Raw genomic sequence first — 22,489 nt, 5'->3', positions numbered from 1 at the left:
GGGGGGAGAGAGGGAGGGAGAGAGGGAAAGAGGGAGAGAGAGAGAGGGAGAAGGAGAGGGAGAGGGACAGGGAACCACCACCACTACACAGAGAAAGAGAGCACACACAGTGCACCACACACACACTTCAGTACTCTTACAGAAGCAATTCAACACATTGGCCATGCAGTGATTTCCTCCCGACACCAAACTTCATGATGTCCCCTTTTCATGTACAAACTGTGTGGTGGTCTCCCCATCTAAAGGGGTGAGGGAGCACTGTAACAATGGCTGGTGCCATAGGAAGAGTTGTGGGTTCTAAGATAAAGAGCTGGTGCAAGTCACTCTTCATTCTGCACTCACAAATCAACTTCAAACAAAAAAGACAGACTTTGTTTCTGTTCTTACCCAACAGTCCCTCAAAGAGGTAAACCCTCTGACTGGTGTCCTCTGGTGGGCTGGGAGCCTGGGCATAGGCACTGCCACCTTTCGCAGCCTTGAAGCCAGCTGCCAGCATGTGTGGTTTCCCCTGTTATAGAGAACACTGTCAGCACTGAACTTTTCACTGTCAGTCCCTGTACACACACTGACTAAGCATCAATCTTACAATCCCCAGACTCCCCACCACTGCTCATTCTGCCTGCTCTACTCATTCTGGGAGACATCAGTTTCGAGCGCACATTACACCCTCTCCCCTCTGACAGAGATGACAGGGTCTTCCAGGGAAACCCTCTATCTCCCATCCTGACCAACTCCTCTCGCCTTGGTCAGCCCCCACCTTTAGTCCCCTCTCCCCTCGGACAGCCCCCACCCCAATCTCTCATTCTCTGGGGTTTGGTACGACTTCTTCTGGGAATAGAGCAGGTGCTTCTCAGTTGTCAGCTAACCTATTCCAGACTCAGTAATATCATCCTGCACCCAGGGACGGAGGGGTAAACACACTGTTCCCATTTGTCGCTGTGGGTGAGCATGTCGGGAGACTTACGAAGATGTGTCTGGTATCAGCGTTAGTCTCGATCTCGCTATCAGAGAGCGTTCCTCTGGATGTTGCTACCCCCAGGGTATTTTTGACTGTCACACTTTCTCCAGCAGCACTGCTGTAATCACTGTCAGCACCCAGGGTCTCTCCGGAACTGTTACTCACCTGCAACAATAAATGATAACACGAGTGAGTGTCAACTGCCTAGATGCAGCAACAGCTCAGACCGCTGGCTGCATTCAATCCAACAATGTACTTGTACCAAATACATTATCTGTCCGTAAGTGTGGGGGGGTGGGGGAGGAGTGTGGGTTGTAATGGGAATCTGGGTATAGAATATTTCAGTAAGGGTTACAAGGGATGATAAATTGTGTATAAAAACCCCTAGTGGGGGAACAGAATACAGGAAGCTGCCATGAGGGGAATGGGGTGGGGGTCAGTGGGAAGCACATAGAAAGCACAGATTTGCTAGTGCTACAGGGGATGGTTTAAACTAGACTGGTGAGGGGTGGGATCCTCAACAGCAGGGAGGCAAGTGTCAGGCTGGAAGGAAATAGAAAAATCAGAATAGGCAAGTTGAAGAGACAGGTCAGGCTGGAATAGGACAGGGAGCGAGGAATGCCTGTTAGATTAAATTGCATCTATTTCAATGCAAGAGGGCTGACGGGTAAGGCTGATGAACTGAGGGTGTGGATAGGTACATGGGGCTGGGATATTATAGCCATTACAGAAGCACGGCTAAGGGAGGGACTGGAGTAGCAGTTTAATGTGCCCGGGCATTATGCTTTAGGCAGGACAGAGGTGGAGGAAAGAGAGGAGGGGAGTTGCCTTTTTGATTAAGGGGAGTATCACAGCAGTAGTCAGAGATGAAATAACTGAGGGATCATCCAGTGAGGGTTTGTGGATGGAGCTAAGAAATAAGAAAGGGATGGTGACGTTATTGGGGTTGTACTGTAGGCCCCCAAATAGTCGACTGGAACAAATGTGCAGGGATTCTAGGGAGACTTGCAGGAGCAATAGGGTTGTCATAGTGGGGGATTTTAATTTTCCTAACATAGACTAGGACTGCCATAGTGTTAACAAATTCTATCCCATCCGTTAGATGTGCTCAGGAAAGTTTCCTCAAGCAGTATATAAAGGGTCCTACTCGGGAAGGGGCAAAACTCGACCTACCCTTGGGAAATAGGGCAGGACAAGTGACTGAGGGACGGGGTGAGCACTTTGGGACCAGTGACCATAGTCCTATTAATTTTAAAATAGTTATGCAGAGGGACAAAACTGGTCCACAGGTTCAAGTTCTAAATTGGGGCAAGGTGAATTCTGATGGAATTAGGCATGAGCTTGCAGGGGTTGATTGGAATAGTTTGTTTGTAGGCAAAGAGACCTCTGGCATGTGGGAGGCCCTTAAAAGCATGACAGCTAGAGTTCATGGTCCATATGTTCCTGTGAGGGTGAAAGACAAGGTTGACAGGAGTACTGAACCCTGGATGGCAAGAAATATTGAAGCTTTGACCATAAAAAAAGTGGAGGCATGGCTCAGCAGCAGACAGCTGGGATCAAGGGAATCCCTGGAAGTACATAGGGGATACAGGAGTTTAGTGAAGAAGGAAATCAGGAGGGTGAAAAGGGGGCATGAGATAGCTTTGGCCGAGAAGATTAGGGTGAATCCGAAGAGATTCTTTAAATAAATTAATAGAAAAAAGAATAACTAGAGAGAGAATAGAACCCCTCAAGGACCAAAGTGGACAAGTATGTGTGGAACCGCAGGAGATGGACAAGGTCCTCAATGAATATTTCTCTGCTGTGTTTACTGTGGAGTAGGACATGAAGATTTGGGAACTTGGGGAAGTTACTGGCGATATCTTGGGGACAGTCCATATCACAGTAGAGGTGGTGTTGAAAGTATTAGAATGTATGAAGGTGGATAAATCTCCTGGTCCTGATCAGATATATCCAAGAACCCTGCAAAAGGCTAGAGACAAAATCGTGGGTGGGGACCCTGGCTGATATATTTGCATCATCGTTGGCTGTGGGTGAGGTCCCGGAAGACTGAAGGATAGCGAACGTTGTGCCCTTATTCAAGAAAGGCTGCAAAGAAAAACCTTGGAATTATAGACCAGTAAGTTTAACATCTGTGGTAGGTAAGTTACTTGAGAAGATTCTGAGGAATATGATATACAGAAGTTGGGAAGTTATGTTGCAGTCGTACAAGAATTTGGTGAGGCTGCACTTGGAATATTGTGTTCAGTTTTGGTTACGCTATAGATAAGATGTTATTAAACTGGAAAGAGTGCAGAAGAAATTTACAAGGACGTTGCCAGGACTCAAGGGACTGAGTTATAGGGAGAGGTCGGACAAGCTACAACATTTTTTTAAGACCGTAGGAGACTGAGAAGGGCTATCTTATAGAAAGTGTGTAAGATGATGAGCTGCAGGAATAGGGGGATGCCCTTAAGTCTTTTTCCCGGGATTGGGGATTCGAGGACTAGAGGGCATCAGTTTAAAGTAAGAGGGGAAAGAATACATGGGAACCTGAGGGACAACTTTTTTTTTTATACACACAGTGTGGTACACGTATGGAATGGGCTACCAGCAGAAGTGGTTGAGGCGGGTACATTAACAACATTTAAGAGGCATTTGGATAAATACATGGATAGGAAAGGTTTAGGAGGATATGGGCCAAGTGCAGGGTAATGGGATTAGCGTGGATGGACATTTTGGTTGGCGTGTACCAGTTTGGGCCAAAAGGCCTGTCTCTGTGCTGTAGAACTCTATGACTCCATGACTCTAAAGCCCAGGTTGGGTTGAGGGTGAAAAGGGGAAAACTTTGAAAGACATCCATAAGGGTGGTGGCTCCATGGTTAACACTGCTGCCTCACAGCACCAGGGACACAGGTTCAATTTTGTCTGTGTGGGTTTCCTGTGCAGGTTTAAGTAGATTGGCCAGGGGAAATTGACTGCAGTGTCAAATGACCTGCAGGCTAGGTGGATTAGCCATGGGAAATGCTGAGTTACAGGGATAGGGTAAGGGCCTATGTATAGATGGGATGCTCTTTGGAGGGTTCGTGCAGACTTGATGGGCCGAATGGCCTCTTTCCACATTGTATGGATTCTTTGATTCTAAAGAGTTAAATGCTTCTTAAATCAACAAACACAAGGTACTACGTGAACCCCCACAAAGGTGACTGAAGAAACCTTAAAGTTCCAAATCCCATCTAAGTAATTTTAAGATGTCAACTATTGACAAATAAAAGGATCCAAATAGAGGTGTGCTGAAGAATTCTTCAGGCTATTACAAGAGGTAGACAGCTTTGGTAGAGAGGAACTAGTTGGTTGCGTTAAAGCTGTCCCTTGCCTACTGGAGATGCCTGAAGCCATGACATCCAGAACTTCTGATTCAGAGATGAACAAAGCCAGAGATGTGTGCCTTCACAATTCTAATGGCGGGGGAGATCCTGACTGTGGCAATTCCTTGGAATGGAGGTGTGGGTCAGGGTGAGCAATATGTTGCAGAGTTGGCAGGTCACAGTCATGATACACAACTGGGCAATCCAGCAGAAATATCACCAAAAATTAACAAACCTCCAGATGCATAATTTACTAGCACTGCTCAGTAGGAAAGCAGGAGAGAGAGTGTGAAGGCAGTGAGGCAAAACGTAGCTTATGGAACACAAATGACTACTCAGCTATAGCAACATACTGAACAAAGTGCAGTTATTGAAACACAGAAAATAGGAGTATTAAGCTATTCAGCTCTTTGAGCTTGCTCTGCCATTCAATGTGACCATCCTGTTCCAAATTTCTCCCAATATTCTTTGATCCATTTAACCCTCAAGCACAGTATTATTCCTTCTTGAAAACAATGTTCTCACCTCAATCTCTTCTGCAGCAGAAAATTCTGAAAGCTCACCACTCTGAAGAAATGTTTCCTCACCTAAGTCCTAAATGGCCTACCCTGTATCCTTCGACTGAGAGCTCCAGTTCTGAATTTCCTGGTCATTGGGAACATCCTTCTTGTGTTTACCCTGTCTAGTCCTGTAAAGATTTTTATAGGTTTCCATGAGATTGCCCCCTCATTCTCCTAAACTCCAATGAACATAATTCTAACCAATCGAGATAATCATCAGAATCAGTTCTGCCATACAGGAATCAGTCTGGTAAACCTTTGTTGCACTCTGTCCTTAGCCAGGATATCCTTCCTCAGATAAGGAGACCAAAACTGCATATAATTCTCCAGAAGTGGTCTCCCCAATGCCATGTACAAATGCAGCAACGACACCCCTGCTTCTGTACTCAAACCTTCTCTCTACGAAGGCCAACACAGCATTTGTCTTCTACATCACCTATTGCACCTGTACGCTTACCTTCAGCAACTGTTGCACAAGGATACCCAGGTCTCATTGCATCTCTCCCTTTCCCTGAAGGCAATCTTAAAGATTTCATACAGAAGAATAATTTCTCTGGATCTGAATCACTGAAAAGTAATGATGTTGGGAAATAGTTGAGACTTTTTCACGTGTTTTAAGATCGTTGGAAGTGTTGTATAATCAGATATTTTGATTTCTTTTTCTTTGATTTGATTTATTTGGAATAAACTTGTTTTATCCTTAAAGAAAACGTGTAGCCTGTGGACCTATGTTTTAGTGAAAGACCATGCTAAATAAAAGAAAACAATCAAACTGGATTTCATTTTGGGATCTGACGTGTCCACTTGTAGCATCAACTGGGATTGCAAAAAGGGGAGGTGCTTGCTGCGATTTGAGTTCACTTAAGAGGCATTTATTCTGCTGCTCAAGAAACAAGTAATGAAAGTGTTGAACATAATACAGGAGTGTTGCAGTAGAGGTAATTGCGTGGATTGGATTTTGAAAAGGGCTTTGAATGTTGTTAAGTGTTTCCTGGGAGAAGACGACATACAGGCAGTTCCTAGTTCACAAATAGTTTCCGTTCTTCAATTCATTCGCAAGTTGATTTGTACGCAAGTCAGAACACAATGCAGGACAATATAAAGTAGACCTAAGAACAGGAAATGCTTGTATGTTGGATCTTTAAAATTAAACCCCTGTATGGGATCGCATTCCTAAGTACAAGTATTCATAAATCTGGAACCCCATATAACAGTGGATTGTTTGACAAAGTCTAAATTGATAGATGTAACAGATAAACTGAAGGTAGAAAGTAGGATCTATTTCATAGAATCCCTACATGTGGTAACAAGCCATTTGACCTAACAAATCCACACCGTCCCTCTGAAGAGCATCCCACCCAGACCCATCCCCCTCCCCTTTCCCCGTAGCCCTGCATTTCCCATGATCAATCCATGTAACCTGCACATCTTTGGACTGTGGGAGGAAACCCACACAGACACGGGGAGAATGTACAAACTCCACACAGACAGTTGCCCGAGGGTGGAATCGAACCCAGGTCCCTGGCGCTGTGAGGCAGCAGTGCTAACCACTGAGCCACTGTTCCACACATGGGCGGCATAGTGGCTCAGTGGTTAGCACTGCTGCTTCATAGTGCCAGAGACCCAGGTTCAATTCCACCCTTGGGCAACTGTCTGTGTGGAGTTTGTACATTCTCCATGTGTCTGTGTGGGTTTCCTCCGGGTGCTCCGGTTTCCTCCCACAGTCCAGAGAAGTGCAGGTTAGGTAGATTGGCCATGGGAAATGCAGGGTTACCGTGATGGGGTGTTTCTGGGTAGAATACTCTTCGGACGGTTGGAGTGGACTCGATAGGCTGAATGGCCTGTTTCCACACTGTAGGGATTCTAGGATTCAATAGCTTATCCTGCTTGTATATTCATCTAGTAAGGAAGAGACACCGAACTTGATTATCTAACCTTTAGAATCAGAAGAAGGTGCCACCTGAAATTAAGATGTCACAGCTAGAAGAAGTTACAATCCAGTTCAAAATGAAAAAGAGAAAAAGAAATGAAAAAACCTTAGACAGAACTGGAAGAAAAGCAGAAGAGAAATTGCAAAGAAAGAGGAAGAAACAACAGGAAATGAAAAAGGAGAGAGACTTGGAAATACGAAAGCTTGAAATAGGAAAGAAGATGACATTTAAAAACTATTAACTCAAGAGAGCCATGAGAAATTAGATAACATGATTTGGCCAACAAAAAATCTTAAAGGACGAAAGAAGAGGTAGTAGCTCAGATCATAATTCCAACTATAGTGATGTCTTCTCTCTATTGCCCTTTTTTTCTCCTATCCCAGTGATCATGTACTGGACCCAGTATTCAATATCCATTCCCACCAGAGTCCTGTAAAGTGTAGACACTCAATGGTGTTAGAAGATATTTCACTTGCAAAGGTAGCTGGTTAGACAAAGTGGTTAAAAGATGCTTAGATGTGACCATTACAAAGTGTTTTGCCAACGACAGTTGTGAATGCTTATGCATGTTTATCAGAAGAACAATCTGCAGATTATGAAACAGTTAAAAATGCAATATACAATACTTATGAACTTGCTCTTGCTCATCAATTAAAACCTAGCACAACAAATAAATCTAACTTGACATTTATAAAATTTTCAAGGAAAATTGTGGGATCAATGGTTCAGTCATTGAAATCACAAAAGTTTTGGAACGTCATGGAAAATAATTCAGGAAGAATTCAGATAAAGGATACCTGCAAGCTTTAAATCCAATTTAGGTGAGTGTCAAGTATCAAAGATCAGAGAAGCAGCAGTTCTGATAGATACTGATGATATCTCTCACCGATAGTTACAGGTGAGGAGATGATCATGTGGGAATTCACAAGGAAGGTGGAGGTCTGGAAAATCCTCAAATGGAAGAGGAATTATTTTTAGAGAGAAAAAAAAAGGACAAAGTAATAAAGCAGAAAAGCTTGAAATAAAAACCATACAGGAAAAGTTACATGCTTTCACATTTATAAGACTGAGCATACTAAAGTCCATTGCTGAAAGTTAAATGGGAGACCAATTGTTGTCACCGGAATGTCTAACGAATCTTCAGGAAAGGGACTATTGGGAAAGGAAATATGAAAAAGAAATCATATTTCCTTAGAATGCACTAAGAATGAAGTGATGACTTTGGACAACCAAGAAAATTCTTCTTTGAATATTGAGAGAATCAGAAAACTGGAGGTATTGAATATTTAACCTCAAAAGGGCAAGTAGTTCCTTACACTGCAAATCAAGGTGGTAGACCAATAAGATACTGAGAAACACAGGAGCAAGTCAGTCTCTGATGCTGAATAAAATCTGAAAGAACTGCAGATGCTGCAAATCAGAAACAGAAATAGAAATTGCTTGAAATGCTCAGCAGGTCTGGCAGCATCTGTGGAGAGAAATCACAGCTAAAATTTCAGATCGAGTGACCTAGCCTCAGAACTCTGTTCTGAGTTCTGAGGCTGGGTCACTCGACCCCAAACATTAACTGTCATTTCTCTCCACAGATGCTGCCAGACCTGCTGACCTTTTCCAGCAATTTCTATTTTAGTCACTGATGTTGGCTGATGATACCACACGTCTTCCAGAGGGGTCAACGAAGGAGAAAATATTAATTTGAGGTATACATGAAGATTACAAACTAATTCGAACAGTTGAATTAAAGCGTGACTTAGTAAATGGTGACATTGTAGTTGGAGTTGGGAAATAAATCCCTTTAAAAATAATTAATTTTATCATGAGAAATGACCTGGCATGTTCATAAGCATTGGCTTCACTGAAGGTGATGGACCACCATTGGGATAAAAGAAACAGAGCCATAGGAGGAACATCCTGGATTGTTTCCTGCCTGTTTTGTGACTGGATACAGGCCCATAACATTAGACAGGAGGAATAGATGACTATGATAAGGGAGGTACTTTGGAAAAAGTTATCAGATATAATTTTCAAAAATTTAAGTAAAAGAGATGAAGATAAAGAGAATGAGGCTGATATACTGAGCCCATCTTCTTTAATAGAAATGCAACAAATGGATCTTGAATTGAGAAGGTGATTCCAAACGACTCACTCAGAAATTGAATCAGAACTGAAATACAGCCAAACAGCCAATGTACTAAGCAACTCAACCCAACCATTAAATTAGCTAAAAGGTTGCTACAAGCAAGTCCTGAGGAATGCTAAGAGGCCACGATTACCACAGGTCAAAAGTAAATAAAGATCAGTCCAGGACCTGTATTGCATATTGAACAATGGGAGAGTCGTTATGACCCAAAACTCATTAAGAAGTACTCAGTCAGATCCACAGGGAGAGACATTATGTTTTTTGTGTATTCCCCAGTTTTGGCCAGAGCTCTTGGCACCATGGAGTAATCATATCTTGGAACACAACCAGGATGACCTGACTTAGCCTCACTGGGTGCTGTAACTCCTGTCCTATGGCCCCAATGGCTAAAGTCAGAGAACACTCCAGGACAGTCAGAAAGGGGGAATAAGGAGGGGCTCCTGGCAGCCATTCCTCAGCGAGAGACCCACTTTCGTATCAAGACGACAACTGAGTGGCCCCACTCACAGAGCTCTTGAATCGAATCCACCAGCCCAGTCAAGTTCACCAGAATGGGTAGCGTGTGATTTTCCAGGCAGTCAGCCTAATGTGGGGAAAAGTTCACTTAATTTGTGGTGCAAGAGTTGTTTCCTAAACTTGAAGTGTTTAATGAAATTAAGTTTGAACCTCTGACCTTTGTCTGTCTCATATAGTAAGTGTCTGGGTAAATGTGTTTAATTAGTAATAAGGTCTAAGAATATTGTACAGGCAGCCAATACCCGAGTGCTACTACTTGAAAGAAATAGGGAGTAAAACAACATCAGAACAAGAGAAGAATGAATCAGGAATTGAAAATTTACATGTTAATTATTCATATGCCTGGAAAAGACAATGCCATTGTTTTAACAGGAGCACGTATGAAGGAAAGAGAGTGCTGTGATCCAAGGGACTAATGTAAAAAAAAAGAGGTTGCCATGACAGTCATTGTAGGTTTTGATGCCAATATATTATCACTGTTAATGTAATGGAAAATTCAAGTGCCTCAAAGACATATTTTCATTCCTTATAGTCAGTCATCTCTCTATTGCCCTTATTCCTCATGTCCCAGTGATCACGTACTGGACACAGTATTCAAATCCATTCCCACCAGCGTCCTGTAAAGTGGGACCAGAGCTCCATAATTTATGTCAGATTGTTGTAATGACTGCAGTTAAACATCCCACTGCCTGAACTGATGACTGCTCTATGGCGGTTGGAAAGAGAGTGTTGCCCCTCAGCAAACTGTTTTCAACAATCAGTATGATTTCAATACAGTACACAGACTACATTCTTTTCTCTTCCTGCACCCACTATTTTTCAGTTTCCTGCATTGTCACGGGTTCTGTAACTTCCAAAATCCATCCATGGATCCCACCGCCTCACTTGTTGGAGGTTATCATCCTGCATTGGAACTCACTCCCTAATATACTGTAGGGGTGCATCTGCACCTCAAAAACTGCAGCCGTTCAAGAAGGCCGCTCACTCCCATCTTCTCAAGGGAAATTAAGCTTGGGCAATAAATGCTGCACCCCATGAATAGATCAAAATAGAGAAGGCTCAAATCCGAATTCTCGATGTGAGTTATGTAGATGGGAATTGTATCAATGGGTCTTATATTAATGAGTTAAGAACGAATAGTGGTCCCCACACTGATCCATACAGAACCCCATCATTCTTCAAACAATTCTTATTTTCTAAAGATTTCTCAGTTTCTTGCTGTACTCATAATTTGCACAGGTCCACACAGGTTTGGGTGTAACCAACAGCCTCCCATGTGAAACCTGTGGAATTCATGGTTGAGCACACATTAGGGTTTATGTTGTTACTTCTTTAAGCAGAGAGATTGATTTGCTTCAGAATCCACGCTGGAAAACCCAAGGAAATTGTTTGTAGTGATAGGCAATACCTCAAAGCCCCGCCCATGCCATAGTATCTTGGCTAAATACTATTGATTCTTGGGATTTCTGCTAAGCAGCTGGTCAGTTTCTGTCCTGTGCTGTATGAATCTGGATTGTGTTAGCTGGGAGTTGGGAGTGAGGTTCCATTTTGGGTGACACAGTTTGTTTTACGATACTGCGCGAGAGGCAGGGAGCGCCACACGCATGCCCCAGCTTATCACTGCCCTACCACGGTGCTGCTTTCTGACTCCTGGCTGGTACTCCGGGTGAGTGCAGGCGGCTCGGAGCTGGTGATAGACTCACTGTCACTCTTCTGGCACCGTCGAGAGGGTGAGGAGGGGAAGTGCAGGAAAGGAGCAGGCAAGAGGACAGAAGAATAAAGGAAAGAATATTAACAGCAACACCAAAATGGAAGATAATTTCACGTTAAAACCGCTTGATTGAGCTGACAGCTGAATCAGTCTTAATCTGATGGAGCAATCAGGAGAGGACCGATGTTCACAACATCCATGTTTATGCAGCAGTTTCTAGTCCTTGTACACATTATGTCTGAAGTTGGCAGCCCAAGCCAGGAATATAAGGCTACAGGACACTGCTGTATTCCCTGTATTCAAGCCATGAAGGAGCACTCAGACCTGGCTCTAAATTTCTCAATCACCCTCTCCTCCCCCACTAGGAAATATTGAGGCAAGCTTCATCCTGGCAGAATCATTTCCTGTTGTAGAACCTATCCAGTTTTCAGGGTAAGTTTGAAAAGTGGTGGCTTGACAGAATGGAAGTCATGAAGTACATTCACAAATCTAAAATCATTCATCACTTTCCAAATTTGGAAAGCATGTCTCTCACAGAATGGAACACTTTTAGGGCAAAAGGTAAAGAAAGAAAAAATCTCAGACCTATGCAACTTGACGCTGTTCCTGATTTATGATTGAAGCAGCTCTTTGCTAGCTCCTTTCATGTCCGAGACAGCTTCTGCAATCCTGTCTCCCTGTCTTTTCAGCTGTATCTGACCTGAAATGTTTAATAAGCATACTGCTATATTTCCAAAATGTTTAAAGAAAGCAGCAACTTGCCAGATAGCTGTCAACAGAAACGCATTTCAGACCTGCATTCAATCATTCACTAACGCGCCTCATAGGATCACAGAATCCCTACAGTGTGGAAATAGGCACTTTGGCCCAACAAGCCCACACCGATCCTCCAAAGAGCATTCCACACGGACCCATTCCCCTACCCTTTCCCTGTAACCCTGCATTGCCCATGGCTAACACAACTAATCTACACATCCCTGAACACTATGGGCAATTTAGCATGGCCAATCCACCTAACCCGCACACCTTTGGATTGTGGGAGGAAACTGGAGCACCCGATGGAAACCCACGCAGACACGGGGAGAATGTGCAAACTCCACACAGACAGTCGCCTGAGGATGGAATCAAACCCGGGTCCCTGGTGCTGTGAGACAGCAGTCCTAACCCACTGAGCCACCGTGCTGCCCCTGAACGCCACCTAAACAAAGAAACCAACTCTTCAGCCACACTGAATTCTGTTTCAGTATCACAGCCAATGACAGCTACTGTCAATGACAGATTCACCAATGCATTCAGCGGTGAACATTAAACAAGCATGGCTCTGCCTGGCACTGTCCCAGACCATTTCCCACCAGCAGCTATGGCTCATCACCCAAACCCAGCAACCCTTTCCCCATCTCAGCTCCATCCCCCATCACCTGTACCCCATCTACCACTGCAACCACAGGTCGCTACTTCTGTTACCAACAAGCAGTAAGCACTAACCTGCGAGCTGGTCGCACTCAAACCGCTATCGGCGCTGATTTGCGATTTCTTCTCATCTGGGTCCAAGTCAGACGCATGTCTGGGGCCCTCAGTACCTGGAGGCAAGAGACCCACGTGAACATCTTGGGAGAGGAGCCAGGCCGAACCGCAACCTGTAATCAGTTACAACACTCCAGCTCTCGCTGCAGTGTCAAGGAGGGAAAGCTTCTCAGGAAACCAGAGACTAAAGCTATTTGTGTTCCAGTGCTACAGGTTGGAAAGGGATACGCTGGTGTGGTACAGTAACCATTTCCCCAAGGCTCTCTTCAATGGTTCAGTTTTCACACCAATGGCTCATATCTGAAAGGCTGCCCCTCAGGTTACAATCTTAACGACACAAAATCGAAATCAGTAAACAACCTCTCACTTCTAGCCACACCTGCCAATTATAGTCCCGAATCTTACTGTCCCCCACCCAACTATTAGTAATGACAGTCCTACAACTCACAATCACCCAAACTAACCCTGTCATCGAAAACCCCATTACTTAGAAGAATTCACCCAAACCTGCACAGGAAAAAAAAAGTCTGTTTGTTTTTATTTCTCCACTCAAACTGACCAACTCTGGAAGCAGCTGGGATCACCTTTGGAGATGTCTCCGCAAGTCCCAGATCCCTGTCATTTCAGAATCTCAGAATTATTACAGTGCTAAGGGAGACTATTCAGTCCACCATGCCTGCAATCTGCTCTATTACCTTCTGCCAATCTCCTGCCCTTCTCCACATCCTTGTACACCATTATCCAAAAAATATTCAATACCCTTGAATGCCTCAATTTCCAGGCAGTGCATTGCATATCCTAATAGCTCACTGTGAAAAAGTTTTCCCCTCACTCTTGCTCCATTTGTACATCATTTTAAATCTATGCCCTCTCATTCTTTTCCTTTTATAAGGGTAAGTAGCTACTCCCTATCTACTCTGCCCAGCCAGCTCATGATTTTGAAAGCGTCAGCCAGATCTCTTCTCTCTAACTTCCCCAACTTCTTCAATTTATCCTGATAACTGAAGTTTCTCAACCTGGAACCATTCATGTAAATTGCTTCTGCACTCTTTCATATTCCTCTTTAAAAGGGAAAGCACTCCCTGTTCTCATGTCCTTCAGTGTGAAACCATTGCTGATAACATCACTCTATGTATGGCCTGTCATCACCCTTCAGCAGCAATTTTTGGCCATTATTTGCTCTGGATGATCACTGCATTCTCTGAAGCTGGAGGTGTTGAATGGTCTTGCCACAGACACCAGCCGGCACATAGAGATACTTGGACAATTCCCGGTTTCCAATTTACCCACTCTTCAGTAAGCGGTGGCTACAAATGCCCTGCAATGTAATGTGTAAAAATGAAAGCCCGATTCCAAATCATTTTGGGTAGCATCCCACAACCCAAGACACCGATGTCAATGGGTTCAAAGGGCAGCAATGGAAGACAAAGAGCTGAACTCAACCTGAGCACATTGGTCACTTGCTGGGTGGACTTCAGGCCAAAGGACCAATCAGCAAGCTTGTACGCAAGCATGCGTTGCGACTACACAGCAACGAGCTCACTCCCCACGCACTCCCTCACACCTGCACCCGCAGGTTCATTTGGTGAGACAGTGCAAGAGGGAGGGAGGCAGGGAGAAGGGTGGGAAAGAGAGCATGGGCGAGGGGTTGAGGTGAAGAGAGTGATCTGGAGAAAGAAATAGAGGAGGGGAGAGGGAGCGAGAGCGAGAGAGACACACACGCAAACCCAATAGCATATCCATAGGTGAGGGACGACGAGTCTAAGGCACAGATTGCAAAGGACTGTGATTCAAACAGAAGACACAGCTAGGGTGTCTAGCTCTAAAAGTAGAAAGTACTTTGTACGACAGGGCTGAGTTGTCAAAGTCCTTACTCTGTTTCTCCAAAGCTTTTTGTTTTCTCATATCCTGGTGCTTGTTCCATAACTCTACAACCCAAGATGCATTGCAAGCAGGAAAGAAAGACAGACAGTCAGAGATCGGCTGAATAGGTGAAATGGAGGACACAACACAACTGAGTAGAAGCCACTCCCACACAGAGATAGATAGCTCCTTGGTAGTGACCCGAGAACTGGTGAAGCTTGAGGTTGCCAGTATGGCCCACATTACTAAGTTATCTGGAGAACTAGAGACCTGCTTCTAGGCTTCCTACACTCTGGCACTGAGCTTCAGAGTAGCCACTACAGGAGCACCTTCAGACCCAGTACTCTCCCCACAGCAATAAAGATTCCACCCCCAGTCCAAGATCAAAGTCAAATGCTTCTCCAGTGAGATTCACAGCACTTTCTTCCCTCAACCATGCTAGATTCTCAAGGATATTGATGGAGGGAATGTGGGGTCGGGATGGTGGTGGGAAATTGGATAACAAGTTACCATAACCTTTTTCTATTTAACATGAGTAGAACCTTGTTCTTGAGTTCTGGGGAGACGGAGCTCAGGCACAAGCTAGGCACTTCCCTTTCCAGAGAAAGGGTAGCATTTTCCAAGGTCACATACCCTGGATAAAAAAGGAAATGAAATTAAAACTGAACACTGAAAGGAGCCTGCAGAAGATTATGCAAAGCCTGGAACTGGAGATGTTAGTATAGGAGACAGAGAGAGGTCAAGAGATAATAATGTGCAACAATAATAATGTTAATACAGGCAATATTAAAATAAACCCTAAAGACTTTTGTGAACAGGAAGTGCAAATGGTTAGCTAGGGAAAAAGTTGTCTATTAAGAACTCAAGAAATTTGGATGCACAGGCAGAAGGCATAGAGGAAGGCATCTACATGTCGATTGATTGAACCAGGTCGGCCAAGTCAGCCTTGAGGATTTGTTGGATATATTCACAATAGCCTCGTTGGACAGTATGTAATAGAACCGATGAGGTTGGAAGCTATCCTAGACCTGATCCTGTGTAATGAGTTGAGGATAATTAATGATCTTATAGTTAGGGATTGTCTCAGGAAGGAGCAATCACAGTATGGTTGAATTTAGAATACAGCTGGAAAGTGAGAAGGTAAAATCCAATACCAAGTCCCTGTGCTTAAACAAAGGAGACTACAATAGGATGAGGGACGAGTTGGCTAAAGTAGAATAGAAGCAAAGACTATATGATGGGACAGTTGAGGAACAGTGGAGGACTTTCAAAGTAATTTTTCAAAGTGCTCAGTAAAAGCGTATACCAGTGAAAGGGAAGGACTGTAAGAAAATGGGTAATCAGCCATGGATAACTAAGGAAATAAGGGAGGCTATCAAATTGAAAGATGAGGCGTACAAAGTGTCAAAAATCAGTGGGAAACTAGAAGATTGGGAAAACGGTAAAGGTCAACAGAAAATCATAAAAAAGGGTATAAAGAAAAGTAAGAGATTACGAGACTAAACTAGTTCAGAATATAAAGAAAGAGAACAGAAGTTTCTATAAATATATAAATCGAAAAAGAGTGGCTAAGGTAAACATTGGTCCTTTAGAGGATGAGAAGGGGGATTTAGTAACAGGAAATGAGGAAATAGCTGAGGCATTGAACAGGTATTTTGTGTCGGTCTTCACAGTGGAGAACACAAATAACTTGCCAGTAATTGATGACAAATAGACTAAGGTAGGTGAGGACCTAGACACAATCATTATCACGAAATAGGTAGGGTTGGGCAAGCTAATGATGCTAAAGATAAGACAAGTCTCCTGGCCCTGGTGGAATGCATCCCAGGATGATAAAAGAGATGGAGGGAGTTATAGCAAATGCAATCGTGGTAATTTTCCAAAATTCGCTGGACTCTGGTGCCGTTCCAGCAGATTGGAAAACAGCCAATGTGATGCCACTGCTCAAAAAAGGAGGTAGACAAAAGACAATGTATTATAGACCGGTTAGCTTAACTTCTGTGCTAAAAATGCTTGAATCTATCATTAAGGAAGAAATAGCAAGATATCTAGATAGAAATTGCCCCATTGGGCAGACACAGCACAGGTTCATGAAAGGTAGATCAGCCTTGACTAATTTTCTAGAATTGTACGAAGACATTACAGTGCGGTGGACAACAGGGATCCAGTAGATGTGGTCTATCTGGATTCCCAAAAGGCATTTGATAAGGTGCTGCACAAAAGGCTGTTGCACTAGATAAAGGTGCATGGCGTTACAGGCGTTGTATTAGCATGGATCGAAGATTGGTTAACTAACAGGAAGCAAAGAGTGAGAATGAATGAGTGCTTTTCTGGTTGGTGAACAGTGACTAGTGGTGTGCCTAAGGGATCAGTGGTGGGACCACAATTGTTTATAATTTATACAGATAATTTGGAGTTGGGGGCTGTGTGCAGAGTGTCAAAGTTTGCGGATTACACTAAGATGAGTGGTAGAGCAAAGCATGCAGAGGACTCAAAGTTTGCAGAGGGATGTAGATAGTTTAAGTGAGTGGGCAAAGGTCTGGCAGATGGAATTCAATGTTGATAAATGTGAAGTCATCCATTTTGGTAGGAATAACAGTAAAAAGGACTATTACTTGAACAATAAAAAATTGCAGCATGCTGCTGTGCAGGGGGACCTGGTGTCCATGTGCATGAATCGAAAAAGGTTGGTTTGCAGGTACAACAGGTAATTAGGGAGGCAAATGGAATTTTGTCTTTCATTGCTAGAGGGATGGAGTTTAAAAGCAGAGAGGTAATGGTGCAGCTGTATAGGGTGCTGGTGAGGTCACATCTGGAGTACTGTGTATAGTTTTGGTCTCCTTACTTGAGAAAGGATGTACTGGCACTGGTGGGGGTGCAGAGGAGATTCACGAAGTTGATTCCAGAGTTGAGAGGGTTGGCTTCTCAGGAGAGGCTGAATAGACTGGGATTACATTCATTGCAATTTAGAAGAATGAGGGGGAATCTTATAGAAGCATATAAAATTATGAAGGGAATAGATAAGATAGAAGCAGGGAGGTTGTTTCCAGTGGCGAGTGAAACTAGATCAAGAAGGCATAGCCTCAAAATTAGGGGGACCAGATTTAGGACTGAATTGAGGAGGAACTTCTTCACCCAAAGGATTGTGAATCTGTGGAATTCCCTGCCCAGTGAAGCAGTTGAAGCTTTCTCATTGTATGTTCTTAAAGCAAAGATAGAAAGTTTTTTGAATAGTAAAGGAATTAAGGGTTATGGTGAGAGGGTGGGTAAGTGGAGCTGAGGCCATGAAAAGATCAGCCATGAGCTTATTGAATGGTGGAGTGGGCTCAAGGGGCTGGATGGCCTACTCCTGCTCCTGGTTCTTATGAAGAATTAAATGGGGATTTTGTAACTTCTATACAGTAAAGAATGTGAAAGTTGCACTGAAAGAAGAGAGGGAAGTTATGGGCAGGATATAGTAAGCAAGTGTACTGAAAAAGATTAGCATTACTGAAAATCGATAAGCCATCCTGGTCCAGATGGAGTTCAGCCGGCCTTGGTGAAAGTAGCAAAGGCATTGGTCATAATCTCTCAATCTCACTGGACATAGCAGAAGTGCCAGAAGTTGGAGGGTTACTAATATTACAACATGTGGGGAGGTGATGACATGGTGGTACTATCGCTGGACTGTTAATCCAGAGACTCAGGTAAAGTTCTGGAGACAAAGGTTCAATTCCCACCATGGCAAATTTCAATTCAATAAAAATTTGGAATTGTCTAATGATGGCCATGAATCTATTGTCAATGGTTGGAAAAATCCATCTGGTTCACTAATGTCCTTTAAGGATGGTAACTGCCATCATTACCTGGTCTAGCTTAATGGTGACTCCAGACTCTCAGTTAGAAATGGGCAATAAATGCTGGCCTAGCCAGCAACACCCTCATCATGAATGAATTTTAAAAAACGTGGATCAAGAGAGAGGGATAAACCAGGAAACTATTGTCCTATCAGCCTAATGTTGGTGGCAGGAAAGTAACTGGGAACAATTGGCAGGCACAAAATGAATTTCATTTGAAATCAAGGAGAACCAGCACAGAATTGTTAAAAGAAAATTGTGTCTGTCCAATGTGGTGGAATTCTTCAATGTCACGACAGAGAAGGTTGGTTACGATACTGCAGTAAATGTTGTATATATGGATTTTCAGAAGCCACTTTACAATGTACCACACAGAAGGCTTATTAAGAAGATGGAAGCCCCAGGAATTAAATGGCAGTATAGATGGAAAAATGGCAGAAAGCAAAGGGCCATGGTGAATGGAAGTTTCTCTCTGCAGGCACTTTCCAGGGGTGATCCCCGAGGGTCAGCTTGTTTCATTTCTCTTTGCAATTTTTATAAACCCAGACTCAAATAACAGCATTGTAACATTTTCTGGTGATACATAACTTGGTAAGGCAACAGACATTGAAGGATAGTGACAGTCTCCAGGATGACAGACACAGGATGGGGAAATGAACTGAAGTTTGGTGGATGGAGATGAAGTATTGTGGAGAAGTGGGGATTGAAACACCGAGGGAGGATTAATATGAAGAGTAAATTATGAATGACAGGATAGTAAAAACATGTGGCTGAAGAGAAGACCTTAGCTCTACAGACACAAATCTAGGGCAAGTTACATAGGATTTAGGAGGAGTAGGTCATTCAGACCTTATAGCTCGCTCCTTCATTCAATAAGACCTCAACTGATCTGGTAGCAGTCTCAGTTTCACTTTTTCTGGACTCTCTCAATAACTCAGTCAATCAATAACTCAGCCTCGAGTATACTCACTGACCCAGTCTCACACTGCTCTCTCGGGAAGGAAATTCCATAGAGTAATGACCTACAGAGAAAATAAAATTCTCTTCTCAGTCTTGAAAGGGAGATCTCTTTTTCTTAAATGATCTCCCCTAGATCTTGTCTCCTCCAGAAACAGAAACATTTAGCATCTAGCCTGTCTACTCCCCTCAGATCTTGCATATTTCAATCAGATCACCTCTCATTCTTGGCCTAACCTGCTCAATTTTTCATCTTGAGATAAGTCTATCATCCCTCCTATGAATCAAGTGAACGTTCTTGGAACTGCTCCTAAATTAATCAGTTCTTCTTTCAAACGAGGAGGCCAAAACTGCAAGCATGCTCCAGAAGTGGTCTCATCAAGGCCCGGTCCAGCTGCTGTAAAACATCCCTATTCTCATTGTCCATTTGCCATAAACTGAGACTTTCAGGATGCATGAAGCATACAAACCCTTTTTGCATTTCATTATCTCTCTTGACAACACAAACTCAAGTGCTGGGACAAAGAGGAGACAGCAGTTCAGATGTGGAATGTGGTCATTAGGTAGAACGAGAAGGATGTGGGCATAATATGAAGACAGGGAGAATGCAAACAGTGTTAAAACATAGACAAGTTACACTGGTTTCTGAACAGAGAAACAGAATACAATACCAAAGGGAGTGTGCTGGAATGTTATAAAACCCTGGTTAGGCCTCAGCTGAAACATTGTGGACAATTTCCACCTACAATTCAGATTTAGAAGACGTTCCCCAGCACTTTACTTGAGACGAGGGAGAAGTTGGAAGCAGGAATGCTGTTCTCCAGTGGAACAGAGAAGGGGAAGAGGTGACCGAATCAAGGTTCGCAATGAGTTTTGACAGAGCTCACAGAGAAAAACAATTCCCTCTGGTGAGATGGTTAATAATTCGAGGGCATAGATGCAAAATCATTGGGGAAAACAATCCGGGTAAGGGGTCAGCCTTTTAGGACTGAGAAGAAAATGAATCTTTCACTCAGTTGTTGGGATCTCAAATGGTTCAAACAGAAAAGAAGTGGTAGAGATTGATGCTATAAAAATATTGTAAAGAGGAGAACACTATCTTTTGTGACAGACGGATTGGTCAGAAGCCTCAGGCTTATAGACTGCACAAGTTTTATACCAATCGTAAAGGGCTCCATAGGAAGGATATTCTGGCCGTGGACAGATGGCAACAAAGGTTTACCAGACTGGTTCTTGAGGCAGTAGGACTGATGTAGGATGAAGTTAGGATCGTATTCACTTGAGTTTAGAAGAATGACGGGAGGATCTCATAGAAAACTAAAAAAATTCTAACGGGATTAGATAGGGTAAATGCAGGAAGTATGTTCCCAATGATTGGGGAGTTCAGAACCAACGGTCACAGTTTAACGAAATGGGGTAGGCCATTCAGGACTGAGATGAGGAGTAATTTCTTCAGCCAGAGAGTGGTGCCCCCATGGAATTCTCTGCTACTGAAAGTGGTTGAGGCCAAAAAGGAAAAGGTTTTCTAGAGGCGGTCAGATATACTTCTTGGGGCAAAAGGGATCAAAGGAAATGGGGAGAAAGCTGAAAAACAGGGTAGTGAGTTGAATAATTGGCCATGATCATATTGAGTGGTGGAATTGGCTCAGTGGGCCAAATGGCTTATTCTGTTCCTATTTTCCTGATCTTATGGCTTTAATAAGGTTAACTTTGTGCACAGTGTTGGGCTTCTTATCCCAAGGAAGGACATACATGACCTGAGAGTGTGCAAAAACGATTCACTAGACTTGCTCCTGGGTTAAGTCTTAAGAGATTGAGTAGGCTACACTGATATACTTTGCGGTTCAGAAGAATGAGAGATGATCCCATTGAAACATAATTGTTTAGATGCTTGACACAGTAGAGAGAGAGGGAGACGGAGGGGGGAGAGATGGAGGGGGGAGACGGGGAAAGGGAGGGGGGAGACAGGGAAAGGGAGAAAGGGAGGGGGGAGAGAGGGAGGGGAATGGGGACAGGCAGAGGGGCGGGAAGAGGACCGGGGTGAGGGGAGAGGCACAGAGAGAGGTAGACTTCATTGGAGAGAGATCGAAAGAGCGTACGAGAGAGAGAGCGCGGGCGCGAGAGTGCGAGCGCAAGAGAGAGGCAGCGCGCATGAGAGAGGCAGCGCGCATGAGAGAGGCAGCGCGCATGAGAGAGACAGCGCGCATGAGAGCAAGAAAGAGTAAGACAGAGCTCATTCTCTACTGGCTGAGGAATTAAAACAAAGGAGCACAATCTCAGGGTAAGGTACCAACCATTTAGGGCTGTGTTGGGAAGAAATTCCTTCACTCAAGAGGGTGGGGAACCTTTGGAAATAGCTAGCCAAGGCAGTCAGGCAAGTGGGAAAAACAAGTCTACACAAGAAAAAAGAATGACAGCACGCTTTGGGTAGTAATGACTATGAGGATAATGCAAGCATGTGGAATTGGGTGGACAGTAAGTCACAATTTTGTTGAATAAAAGAGCAGGTCTGATGGTCCAAATGGTTCTCCTTCTTAAATTTTAAAAAGTGATGTAGGACTAAGAATGATTGCACTTCCAAAGACAAATAAGGAGCTGAACGTCCTTTCTTGCTATTTGATTGTTTGATAAAGGAATGGCAGTGCTTGGAAAGGGGAAGGGAATGAGGCCTGAAAGCAAATGGCTGTTCCATCAATCAACAGCTAGACTATCACTGACACTGCGCCAGTCAATCAGCTTCCCATAGCCAAATTACAAAGACACATTTCTTTACTGGTCATGCTTCTGAGCAGCAGGGAGACGTGCAGTCAGTAACCCTTTTGGCAGAAATCTCTCAGCCAAGCAAAGGGAGCAGGCAATCAAGGAATTCTGGAAGGAGCTGCACTCAAAACCTTGAGCCACTGGGCAATATATTGTCAACTTCTTGAGATACAGTGAGCACAGTACAAGCAACGACACAGACTTTAGGGGTCTGATCATTGCACGCAGGGTCAGCTGAGGGGGGACAAATGGAACAGCAATGGACCCCTGGAAGGCATCAAAAGAATGCAAATTACAGCTTTGGCCAAAGTATGCACAAGGTGAAAGTTCACTATTTTAAGCTTACACCTGATAATTTGATAACACTATTTGGCAATACACTTCCT

The 22,489-nt window shown here is 43.7% G+C and overlaps 1 protein-coding gene across 1 annotated transcript in view; it reads right to left on the bottom strand.

Moving 5' to 3' along the window:
- The window catches only part of madd (MAP-kinase activating death domain), a 224,082-nt gene that overhangs the window by 37,287 nt on the left and 164,306 nt on the right, over window positions 1–22,489 (bottom strand). The window contains exons 20-23 of the mRNA XM_048607272.1: window positions 12,649–12,743; window positions 11,082–11,165; window positions 965–1,123; window positions 388–508 (exon numbers count right to left, since the gene is read on the bottom strand). Coding sequence (XP_048463229.1) covers window positions 388–508; window positions 965–1,123; window positions 11,082–11,165; window positions 12,649–12,743 — 459 coding nt within the window. The remainder of the gene's footprint in view (window positions 1–387; window positions 509–964; window positions 1,124–11,081; window positions 11,166–12,648; window positions 12,744–22,489) is intronic.

This window comes from Rhincodon typus, chromosome 17, assembly GCF_021869965.1.
Source record: "Rhincodon typus isolate 14 chromosome 17, sRhiTyp1.1, whole genome shotgun sequence".
In the NCBI taxonomy this organism is placed as follows: Eukaryota; Metazoa; Chordata; class Chondrichthyes; order Orectolobiformes; family Rhincodontidae; genus Rhincodon; species Rhincodon typus.
Note: the sequence above shows the minus strand (reverse complement) of the source record. Positions and strands in the feature narration are given on the sequence as shown.